The 12,104-nt window shown below is 52.0% G+C and overlaps 1 protein-coding gene across 2 annotated transcripts in view; it reads left to right on the top strand.

The window, feature by feature from the left end:
• The window catches only part of Myo1h (myosin IH), a 74,120-nt gene that overhangs the window by 60,410 nt on the left and 1,606 nt on the right, over positions 1 to 12,104 (top strand). The window contains exons 20-31 of one of the 2 annotated variants that reach the window (XM_076922471.1): positions 1,329 to 1,442; positions 3,683 to 3,759; positions 4,947 to 5,015; positions 6,448 to 6,532; positions 7,478 to 7,637; positions 8,488 to 8,571; positions 9,069 to 9,162; positions 9,283 to 9,338; positions 10,017 to 10,152; positions 10,582 to 10,652; positions 10,786 to 10,883; positions 11,646 to 11,745. In XM_076922471.1, coding sequence (XP_076778586.1) covers positions 1,329 to 1,442; positions 3,683 to 3,759; positions 4,947 to 5,015; positions 6,448 to 6,532; positions 7,478 to 7,637; positions 8,488 to 8,571; positions 9,069 to 9,162; positions 9,283 to 9,338; positions 10,017 to 10,152; positions 10,582 to 10,652; positions 10,786 to 10,883; positions 11,646 to 11,745 — 1,144 coding nt within the window. Of the gene's footprint in view, positions 1 to 1,328; positions 1,443 to 3,682; positions 3,760 to 4,946; positions 5,016 to 6,447; positions 6,533 to 6,986; positions 7,135 to 7,477; positions 7,638 to 8,487; positions 8,572 to 9,068; positions 9,163 to 9,282; positions 9,339 to 10,016; positions 10,153 to 10,581; positions 10,653 to 10,785; positions 10,884 to 11,645; positions 11,746 to 12,104 lie in introns of those variants that run through there. The other variant, XM_076922472.1, reaches the window with a different exon arrangement.

The raw sequence follows: 12,104 nt of genomic DNA on the forward strand, positions 1-12,104 counted from the left end.
TGCCTGCTGTCTACCTGTCATTGATACTCTCCGGATCTGGTTTTCTTAACCTGGCATCAAGTGAGGATATTGGGAGACCACAGTTATCCCTCATCTTATGTCTTAGGTCGATCCCCACTGCACCCCAGATGCCCCCTTCTCCCCCCTGGTATTGTGAGTGCCTCCTGAGCCCCACTATGGGCAGGGTATGCTTCCTTGTCCTAAGGCAGTTCATTTTCTGGTGGGAGGAGTGTATGACTGAGTGCAGGAAAGTCCATGGAAGACAGGAGCGTGCCAGGCTAGAGGCTGACTTTAGAGGGGCCCCAAAGGTATGCGCCGGGATCTGATAAAGAACAACACCAGAGCCGAAGTTACTCTGAAAGAAATATTTTTCCAGCTGGGTGTGGAAATTCACAACTTTAATTCCAGCACCCAGAAGGAAGAGGCAGGCAGAAGTCTGTGAGTCTGAAGCTAGCCTGGTCTGCATACCAAGCTCTGATCCTGTCTAAAAAAAAAAAAAAAAAAAAAAAAAAAAAAAGAAAGAAAGAAAGAAAGAAAGAAAGAAAACAAGTCTTAGAAATGTTTGAGATCCTGTCTCGAGAGGAGGGGGGGAATGGGGGAGGTTGGGAGGAGGAGATGGCTTAGGAGAGAAAATGTTTGCGGCACAAGCGTGATGACCAGAGTTCTGGTCCTCAGCATGTACTCACATAAGCGCTCGGCGGGCCTAACAACCCACGTGTAACCCCAGCACTCAGGAGTCAGATGGGATTCCCATGCCAACGGGCTCCCTAGACTCGCCAACTCAGCAGACTGAGTTCAGTGAGGGCCCCTGCCTCAGTGAACAGTGAGGAGCAACTGAGAAAGACACCCAGCATCTGCCTGACACACACACACACACACACACACACACACACACACATACAGATCGAGCACATGGGTACCCATCCCTTGTGTCTACACACACGTAAACGTGCTCCGATATGCATGCATGCATGCACACATGCTCACATGCAACCAGCCATGTCACTTTTGCTCCCCAGGCTTGAGCACACCTGTTGCCTGTCTGGCTGCCCCACGCTGGGCCATTATAGACAGTACTGCATGAGGCTCTGTGGACAGGGGATGCAGCTCTTGGGTACACACCTAGGAGAGTGAGTCTCTTGGCTCAGTGTGTGGCCATGGCTCTGCTGTGTGAGCCATTTTCTCTCATTCCTTTCTTGCCCTGTACTTGCTGAGGTGACTGTACCTTGAGTGGCTGATACATTTCAAGGGGATCCACTCTAGGGGTGTGTGGAGGGCAGTATAGGGTGTCCTGCTGGCTTCTGTATGTCCTTCTCCATTCCTGACAGGTACAAGTCATTGTGCCCAGACACCTGGCCGCACTGGCGTGGACCCCCAGGGGAGGGCGTTGAGCGGCTGGTCAAGTATATTGGCTACCAACCTCAGGACTACAAGTTGGGAAAGTAAGTGGCCCGGAAACCCCAAACTGTCAGAGCACATGTGCCAATCCGCATGGAGCCGGTGTGTCTAGACTTTGACATGGAGGTACAGTGTTGTCATCTGCAAAGTTCTCACTGAGATCTGCTCAATTGAATTGGGAGATAAAAGAAACTCAAAAGTCTTCATTCTCGCCAGGCAGTGGTGGCGCACGCCTTTAATCCCAGCACTTGGGAGGCAGAGGCAGGCGGATTTTTGTATTCAAGGCCAGCCTGGTCTACAGAGTGAGTTCTAGGACAGCCAGAGCTACACAGAGAAACCCTGTCTTGAAAAACAAAAACAGAAACAAACAAACAAAAAGTCCTCATTCTCAGGGCTGGAGAGGTGGCTCAGAGGCTAGGAGCACTGACTACTCTTTCAGAGCTCCCGAGTTCAATTCCCAACAACCACATACATGGTGGCTCACAGCCATCTGTAATGGAATCCAATGCTGTCTTCTGGTGTGTCTGAAGACAGCTACGGTGTACTCATATACCTTAAATAGATAATCTTTAAAAGAAACCCTCATTCTCAGGTGCTATGGATGCAAGAGCAAAAGTTGGGCATGCTGGGCATGCCGGGTACCACCTCTGGTTTCTTTGGAGACATAGTTTGCAAGTCAATTAATTATTCTGCCCACTAAGTTAACATGTAGCTGAGTATGTTACAGTGAGAATGGTGGTCCCAAAGAAGCCAGGTGTTCTAAGGCTGGCCCCATGGTTAGGCAGAGCTTCTGCCTACAAAATCAAGAGGGGCCCAAGAGGGACCCTGCCTGTGCTGGTCTAGTGTCTCTCACTTCTCAAATGAGTACAGCACCTCCCAGAATGCTAGCTTCACCTTGCTTCATCCTTGGTATCGCATAATGGTATTCTAGAACATCGTGTCCCACTGAAGGGATGTGGTGTCCTGGAGCAGAGAGCTTCCCCGTGAGTTGAATGCTTTCAGGTGCTCCATCAGATTATCCAGGATGGCTTTCTGTACTGAGGGTCACGAGGCATGGCTACCTCACGTTCAGGCCACACGAGGAACAGTTCACAGACAGCAGGGCCTGCCTGCTTACAGATCTACCAGTGAGCTACCTGTCAGCTATGGCCTGCACAGCTGGTCTCTCTTCCAGCTTCATTGATCCATTCTCATCCCTGAGAGAGTCACACGAATCTGTCCCCATTCTGTTGTTGCATAAGCTCTGGGAACGGACTGTGCTACCCAGCTTCCCTTACATCCACAGATAAAAGACACACACACATACAGAGCTGTTCCTTTTCAACTTGTCTTTGGATACAATTGCTGGGCGCTACTATGTCCCTGGAAAAGCTTGCCCTTAATATTCTTATTTCTGCTCCCCCCACCTGCCCTTAACTTCAGTTGCTAGGATACATCTAGTCCCTGCTAAACATCCCTGACCACCCACCTATAGGAGCAGCCACAGGCCTCCACTCTGCCCAAGACCTCACATGTTTGGTCAATTTTACTCCATCAGAAGCTTGGCAAACTCTCCTTGCCTCCCTTGCATCTGTCTCTTATTTCTCCAGGGACCCAGAAGTCCCGCCTATTCCTCCCACCCAGCAATGGGCCCATGGCTTTCTTTACTGACAGATCAAGAACCAACTGGGGAACAGGACCTTAGCATCAGAACCACCCATACATTCTATAGCCCGGGACTTGGCATCCCAGGGTATGGTATGCTGCTGCTGCCTCAGCAGCTGCTCTGGGAAGTCTCCACTGTGTAGTTGGCACAGGCGAGGACCCTTAGCACCCTGCCTGGATGCCCAGAAGCATAACCGTGAGAGCAACTTTGGGTTGTACAGCAGATTTGCTCTGTGGGACTATGTAATAAGTCCCAGTAGCAGCAATGCATTCTCTCATAGCCCAGGGTCCAGGATAAAGGCATAGGCAGGCCAGGCTCCATCTGAAGGTCATCGGCCAGCTCCTGAAGCTCCTCTGGCAGCTCCTGGCCTTCCGTGGCTGGTAGTATCACTCCTGCCTGTTTGGATCCCACATCTTAGCTCTTAGAAAGAAGACGCTGGACTGGATTTAGAACCTACTCTAACCTACTCTACCATACTCTAAGCACATCTGCAGACAGCCACCTCTCCCCCCAGCCCCCCCCCCCCACAAAGGTCACATTCTAAAGTTCTGATTGGACATGCATGGGAGGGTGGGACACTACTCAGACATCGTAGGTGGCAGCTGACCAGTTGGTAATTGTGTTTCTTTTTGCTTCTAGAACCAAAATATTTATTCGCTTCCCCAGAACCCTGTTTGCTACTGAAGATGCCTTTGAATTTAGCAAACATCAATTAGGTATGATATTCTTTTTGTCCCAGTTTCAAGAGATATGAACAGATTTAGCCAGGGAGAAGGAAAGAAAAGCCTTAAACATGGCCGTCTGATGTGTCGGAAGGCATCACTTAAGAACCAGGGATAAAGAAACGGGACTATGAGGTTATGAGGGGACGCCTCTGACCTGATGGGCTCCGAGGGCAGGTGTGGACACATCACGTGTCTGCGTGTCTCATTCTATGCCTGCACCCTCATGCACGCTGAAGAGTAAAGTCACGAGGGATCTCAGTACAGGCTTTACCACTTCTTGTCCGTGTCTGATGGCAGCAGGTGTGCCTTCAAAGCTGCTGCCAGGGTGTGTTTGTGAATGCAAGTGACAGGAGTTGGATTGGGACAGGGGTCGGGGGGACAACCAGATACTTCTTTAACTGAAGATCTAAGGGGTCCTTGCTCTCTGCCTTGTGCACCAACAATTGTGTTCCCAGAACAAGCCTGTGAACAGGCACAGCTGCTCCGTTCAGTGGAGTTGAGACACAGAGGCTCTGGGAAGCCACTGAGAACCATAGCTGACAGCAGCAGAGCTGGGGGCTTGAACTTGGGCCTGTCTGGTTTCAAGGTCTGACAGTTGTACATGCTAGGCACACTCTCTACCACTGACCTACCTCTCCAGCAACAGGTTCCCATGGCCACCCACCTGGCTGCAGGCACTGGCTTATAAGACTGGGGGGGGGTGTCAGCACCCCTTCCTAGAGGACGTACTGCTGGCGGTATGCAGGGCTCTCTGTGAATGTGACCTCTGGTCCTCAGTTACTATGAGGAAGGGGTGATGAAGGCCAGAGCTGTGGGGGTGTTTTGGGGTTCACACCACTCAGTGTTGGTGCCATGAGACATGTCCATGTGATCCTGATGGCACTTCTGAGATGTGCCCATGTCCTTCCTTACCTTGTGGATGGGCTGTGAGGATGAGCCATGGACTGAGCACCTGACGGTGAGCATCTTCCTCGCCCTGTGGAAGGCAAGAGAACCACAGAGCATCTGGGAGCCAGGCCTAACGGAAGCAGCTGCTCCTGTCTCTCCAATACTCTTAGCTCCCCAAGAACGGTTACACTGCAGGCTCTTGGGGCCCACTCTGGAAGTCAGTCCTGCTTCCGGAAATCACGATCAAAGACGCAGAAGCCAATTCACTGGAACTTTCGTTTTATTTTAAGTGTCAAGAATCCAGGCCACATACAAAGGCTGCCTAGGAAGAAGGGAATACGTGAGAAAGAGACTAGCAGGTAAGGACTGGGCAGACATGTGACAAGCCCTTTCCCCTGTCCACCCTTCTTTATTTACACCTTTGTCTGGGGCTGCCTCGGGCCTAGTTCTGAGATCGGAACACAGTGCCTAGGCCTGTCCCACGCACAAGTTTTACATGCCCACATGTAAGTAAGGTATGCGTGTCAGGTAGGACTTGTGTGCTTGTGCAAGCTGGAGGCCAATGCTGGGCATCTTTTCTCTCTCTCTCTTCTCTGTATTTTCTGAGACAAGGGGCTGACTGACTTCACCAGAATGGCTAGCAAGTCCCAGAGATCCTTCTGCCTCTACTATCCCCTAACCCTGAGATTGTAAGCATCATCCATGCCCAGCTTTTTGTTTGGGTACTGGGGATTCAAACTTAGGTCCCTGTGCTTGCAGAGTGAAGCACTTTACTACCGAGCCATCTCACCAGTCCCTGAGAGGATTCCCTTGAAAGTTTTACACATCACTTAACTCCTTTGGAGTCATGTTTTCAAGCAATGCCCCAACCCCTACCCACATTTCTTAGACTTTTCCTTGAATTTCATTCTTATTACATTTTTTTAAAAATAGTTTTACCATCTATGGATGCCACTAAACAGCCTAGTTTGACAGATGTTGGTATTTTGTGGCTAGAGTTTTGTTTTTGAAATTCAAGCAGGAGGTGGACATATTTGCCCCTTTTCAGAGCTGTATACTATTCCTTTGGGACAGAGACGAGCAAGACAGGGGCATTTCTAATGTGTGGGTCTTACAGTCTCCGCAGTTACTCAACTCTGATGCTTGCTGCTGCCTCAGGATTGCTTTAGGCAGTATGTAAAAGAATGGACTTAACTGGGTTGCAATCAAACTTTATATAAACAGGCAGCTGCTCTTTGACCACAGTCTGCCAGCCCCAGGCTCAGAGTGCTGGAATATGTGATTTCCAGTTGCCTGCTGTCCAAAAGGAACACTGCTGTTCTGGGGGAAGAAATTGCATTCTGAAAATCCAAAGAAACACACATCAGACAGAAAGACAGATGGACAGGGACAGACAGACAGACACACACACACACACACACACACACACACACACACACACACACACACAGACTACAACATGGAGACAAGCCAGGAGCTAATTTTCCATGTCCCTGTTTATTTATGACTCTCCATCTTTGAATGTGGCAACTGAAAGTCAGCACTGGAGGGCCTCAGGGGGGCCCCTCCCGTACCTCTGAGCTTCTGCAGAGGTTCCCAGCTTCTGCTGTCAGTACATGCAGGCTTTGAGTTGCAGGTATGGCATGCACCCCCACTTGCCACCCTCTGGGACCAGCGGAGCCCTCTAGTGGGCTGACATGCGCAGAGTGGATGGATGGATCCTTCTGGGAAAGTCTTCCGTGTTTCTGCATGAATGTTCTGCCTTCTAATGGCAGCAGTGGACTCTTCCAGCCACCAAGTTAGAAGCCCACTGGCGTGGAGTCCTGGCTCGGAAGGAGATCAAGAGGAGGAGGTGGGCGGTGCAGATCATACGCAGGTAAGACCGGTCTCAGCACCAGGGGACCAGCGTACTGCAGTGTGGTCGTGGGCCTGGTGGGGTTTCTGTGGTTGTTTTTAAGCGGCAGGAATGTATGTGTGCAAGCGTACATGCCTACGCAAATGGGTGTGGGTGCATTCCAGAGAGGCACGGCTCTCTGGAGCCGGGGTTAGTTGTTTGTGAGCTGCCTGCTGTGGAGGCTCTGATCTGAAAGAACTTCAGTCCTCCTAAGAGCAAAGGCACCCACCGAGCCATCTCTCTAGCTGTGCTCTTGGTTTACACAGAAAGCTCTGCCCACAGAAAGCTCCGCCCTCAGAGCATGCCGGGAACCCAGCTGTTTCTCTGCTCTGGATCCCACCTGTTAGGTCTCAGCTTCACCGACTGCTCTGAGCTCCCCTAGTCACGTGACTTCCAGAGCCAGGCAGAGAGTGAGCAAGTCTCATAAAGGGTCATCAGACAGGATGCTGTGGGGACTGACTGCAGGCAATCTGGAGGCTCAGGCCACTGAGGCCATCTGTCATTGATCTTTTTTCCCCAGGGGACATGAACCCAGCTGCCTAGCCAGCCTTCCTCTTCAGAGGAAGCTGAAGCCTGGCTTTTATGTAAGGCCACTCATCTTTTAAATAAAGGTTTATTAGTATATGTATGAGTACACTGTTGCTGTCTTCAGACGCATCAGATCCGATCCCATTACAGATGGTTGCGAGCCACCGTGTGGTTGCTGGGAACTGAACTCAGGACCTCTGGAAGAGCAGCCAGTGGTCCTAACCACTGAGCCACCTCTCCAGCCTCATTTATAAATTGACAACTAACTCAAGCTAGTTAAAAGAGAAAGCAGCGTGGGTGGAACACAGCACCTTGCTGGGGCAGGTGTGGTGGGGTGGCCACATTATGGGTCCCCAGCCTGTGTGCCTGTGTAAACCCTCCTGTAACTTTCCTTCCCAGGTTCATCAAGGGTTTCATCAACCGTGACAAACCCCTTTGTCCTGACAACGAGGAGTTTGTAGTGCTTGTGAGGAAGAACTACATCCTGAATCTCCGCTACCATGTGCCGAAGAACGTGCTGGACAAGAGCTGGCTGAGGCCTCCGGGCATCCTGGAAAATGTAAGTCTAAACTGGGATGCCGATGTTACAGGTGGTGTGGGCGCCGAGGGCCGACAGGGCTGCTTTTTAAAGTCTTTATTTGCAAGTGTGTTTCAGAAGGAATGGGATACCACAGCATCCATCAGCAGGAGTTATAAACCCAGCAGACACCTGCCTAGACAGGTTCTTACTATGTAACCCAGGCTGGCCTTGAACTTGTAAGCTTCGGGTCCCAGCATCCCCAGCCCTGAGATGACAGATATGTGAGAGTGCTCTGGATAGGTTCCAACCATGATGTAACGGTCTTGAAGCTTAGTGACTGCCGTGGGTTCCACAAAGAATGTTCTAGAACAGCGGTTCTCAACCTTCCTGACGCTGGGACCCTTTTGTGCAGTTCAGGTTAGAGTGACTCTGAACCATAAAATTATTTCGTTGCTACTTTGTAGCTGTAATTTTGCTACTGTTATGAACCATATATAAATATCTGATATGCAGGGTATCTGATAGGTGACCCCTGTGAAAGGGGTCATTTGACCCCCCCAAAGGGGTCACAGCCCACAGGTTGAGAACCGCTATTCTATGATGGTAGCTCCTGCAAGATTCCTGGGCTCCACTGAAGCCCTACTGTGCAAGTAGTCTCCTTTGTACAGCCCCCCACCCCCCAAAGTGGCTCTAGTCATACCCAAGTTAGCAAAACCTCGTTCAGCAGTGCTGACCTGCTGGAGGGCCCGGGTTGGCTGTCTTGAATATAAGCCGCTGCTGTCTCACTTGATTCAATACCGTGTCCTAAAAAGCTGCCGGGTGGCATGTGGGGCATCGCAGCCCAAGGCAGGGAGTGAGGGGGTGAGGGAGAAGTTTGTTCTCCACACAGGCTTCCAACCTGCTTAGGAGGCTGTGCATGAGGAACCTCGTTCGGAAGTACTGCCGTGGAATCTCAGCCGAGAGGAGAGCCATGGTAGGACAGATGTGTGGCATCTGCATGGTGGCGGGGACCAGACCATTAGCACTAAGTGGACTCTACCGCGGAGCCAAGGGTTACAGTATTCCCATTACCATGACAACAGACTCCAGCCAGCCCCTGTAGTTCAAGAGGCAGGATTCCCTGCACTAGAGGACACTTACCTGTAGTCTTTTCTGTGAAGGGCTGCAGACTCCATCTTTTGAGGCTTTCTGGGCTGCATGTTATGACAAGAAGCAGTAAACCAGACAGGTAAACACGGACCACCATAGCTGTGTCCCAATAAAGCTTTATTTACAAACACAAGCAGCAGGCACCAGGCTGCCTCTGGGCTAGAAGTTAACAGAGCTGACTTAATAGGAGAGATGGTCCTTGAAGCTCTGAAACTTCCACCATAGGGGAGCCTGTTCCCCACCAGTGTAAGGGCTGTTGTGCAAGCTGCTGTCTGAGCTGCCCAGGGCTGCCTGCTGGATACTCTTGACCTGTTGTTACAGATGCAGCAAAAGGTGGTCGCGAGTGAGATATTCCGGGGCAGGAAGGAAGGCTATGCAGAGAGCTTAAGCCAACCGTTTGCCAGCAGCCGGCTGGGTGAGCGTGCTTTCTGGGAGGGCCGCCTCAGCTGAGCCTCAGGGGGAGGAGCACAGACCCAGCCGGCAGCAGGCCTTCCTCATAAGGCTGGTGGTGACTCCGGCTGTCATCCCTCCACAGATGAAGGCAGGATAAATCCAAAAGTGCTTCAACTGCTCGGCAGTGAGAAAATCCAGGTACGGCCTCCACCAAGACCCTTATTATGTCAGAGGCCAGGGCATGTTTTTTCCCCATGAGTGTCTGGAAGTGCTACTTAAACACAGGTACAGCTGGCTTCGCTGGGGCTCCCCCCTCCCCCGCCACTCTGGGCATTAACCAACATTACCAGGTGTCGGGTGTTTGCCCACCGGAAGCCTGCCTACTGCCTTCTGTCTTCTGTCATTCCCCCAAACCACCTTGGTTTGCTTCACTATGAAACAGATGTAGCCAGGAGACCCCACATTGGTGGTGGGTACTGGACTGATGACCTCAGTCCTGACCCTGGCCTCTCAACGGTGGCCAAGAGGAGGTCACTGCTTCCTACCGTATGTGGCTTGTGGGGTGACAGAGGGGCTTTTACTCATGTGCTTGGTGGCTGTTGTCACTTGCCTGGTTCTGGAGAAAAACAGCAGGAGAGACTATGAGAACCATGTATGCTCTCCTCTCTGCTGGCCTCTCAGAGCAGCCCTGGGAGGCTGGAGCCTCGGCCTGTTTCCTCAAGGGGGCCGAGTAGGAAGATAGAGCTCAGAATGGGGATCTTCCAGAGCCAGGCTGAGTGTCCAAGGCAGTGTCACGGGGTTCCACGTGGAAAGGCTCTGTCCCTGGCCCTCGGGTGAGGCGGCCTTCCCCTCCTGGTGACACTAGCCGCCTTGCAGTATGGTGTCCCGGTCATCAAGTATGACAGGAAAGGCTTCAAGGCGCGGCAGCGGCAGCTTCTCCTCACGCTGAGGTCGGCGTACGTGGTGGAGCTTTCCAAAATCAAGCAGAAGATAGAGTACTCGGCCCTGAGAGGTGAGTGAGTGCCGGACGGACGGGCTCTCTCTCTGAGGCTTGGAGCTCAGTGGATGCACCTCCCTAGCCCACCCCTCCCTGATGCTGGGCTACAGATGTGCGCAGTATGTCTCACTTCTGTGTGGGTGCTGGGTATCCAAACTCGGGTCCTCAGGCTCAGCCATCTCCACAGGCCCCATTTTTTTTTTAAATCTCTTTTTCCTCCCAAGACAGGGTTTCTTTGTGTAGCCCCTGGCTGCCCTGCAACTAGCTCTGTAGACAAAGCTGGCCTTGAAATCACAGATTCACCTGCCTCTGCTTCCTGAGTGTTAGGATTAAAGGCTTGGGCCACCACCACCACCACCACCACCACCACCACCACCACCCAGCCCCGTTTTGTGTTTTGTTTTGTTTTTTTTAAATTAATGCCAGACTCTGGATCTGTCTTAGGTGTCTCCATCAGCAGCCTTAGTGATGGAATCCTGGTCATTCATGTCTCACCAGCGGACAAACAGCAAAAGGTAGCTAATTAGAGCTTCCTGCCTCCACCGACCGGTTTGGCAACAGCAGCTCGCTTTCCTAAGCTGAACACTGCGGAACGTCCACATTCAAACCACTCATCTGGAACTTGCTGTCACCCCTCTGTCTCCACAGGGGGATATCATCCTGCAGTGTGAACACATATTTGAGGTGGCCACCAAGCTCGCCATGCTGATTAAGAGGGAGCATGCTGTCCGTGTCGTCCAGGGAAGGTAGGGGCTTATCCACTGGGACAAACAAGACTGTCAGCATGAGTCCCACCTGCCTCCTGCACAAAGGGAGAGGCGGGTGGGGGAGCCCTCCAGTAGGAAGTGGGAGATGCCAGAGACTGCCGCACTGTGCCTCAGTAGTGAAGAACACATCTTTCTCTATCCCAATCTTGGGCACACAAAGAAGTCACCATCCTTCCTCAGTTTTCAAAGGGGGTGCTGATGTTCCGTGTGCCTGGAGGGCGCAGGTCTGCCACCACTGTGGCAGGCTGGCAGCGGTACCGGTGCTTCAGCAGAAGGGCTGGTTTCTTTAGGGGGGTGAGGCAGATAACTCTGGATCCTCCCAGTAACGCTGGAGCAGCCCCTTAGTGTTCTATTCCCGAGCAAGGCAAGCAAGGTTGGGCCACCCAGTGCGCCCGAGGTGCAAGGCTGCCGAGGGGGACTGTGAGGACTCCTGCTCTCTGCTGAGTGCTCTCAGCCCCTGATGGGTGAATTCACAGGCAGAGTAGAGAGCCGGATGGAGCTCGGAGGATGGGGTCCTCGGGTGGCTGTGAGCTTCAGCAGGAACAGACAGGCCACTCATAAATGCCATCGGATGGCCCTGTAGAGAGCCAGACTGCTGGACTGATTTGAGACTACAGAAGCCCACTTGGGAGGGCATCCTGATTGTAGCCAGCAGTGACACAAAGCGGGACGGTTTCCCCAGGGAGTTTCTCTTGCAGACTAAAGAGCAGGTCAGTAACCAGTCACTCGCTGCATTTTAAGTCTACAGTTCCACGGCGGCCCTGGGAGAGAAGGCACGATAGTTTTTGAGGCTGGAGAGGAAGACCAAGTCTATAAGGAGAAAAACGGACACTTAAGAGTGGTGAGTGGCTGCCTGCGGGAAGCGCAAGATAATTAATGTGTATATATGGGTGAGACAAAATCGACCATTTCCCCTGCGTCCCCGACTGGTACTCTGGAAGAAAGCAACAAAATGGTACTTGAAAGACAGGCGGGCAGGTGTCACCAACCAGAGGGTCACAGGAGATGGTTGTCATTCTCTCAAGAGCCCAGCTCTTTGTTGGCTGGCTCACAGGACCCTGCCGAGATGAAAAGGTCCCGGGTCTGAGGAGGTTCAGATCTGAACCCGCTGCTGCTTCATGGCAACAGGAGACTGAGCTCCCGCTGGCCTGTCAGAAGGTCCTCAGCGTCCTCGCTGGGTCGCAGCAATCTGAGGATGTG

The sequence above is a fragment of the Arvicanthis niloticus genome, chromosome 24 (genome assembly GCF_011762505.2).
Source record: "Arvicanthis niloticus isolate mArvNil1 chromosome 24, mArvNil1.pat.X, whole genome shotgun sequence".
In the NCBI taxonomy this organism is placed as follows: domain Eukaryota; kingdom Metazoa; phylum Chordata; class Mammalia; order Rodentia; family Muridae; genus Arvicanthis; species Arvicanthis niloticus.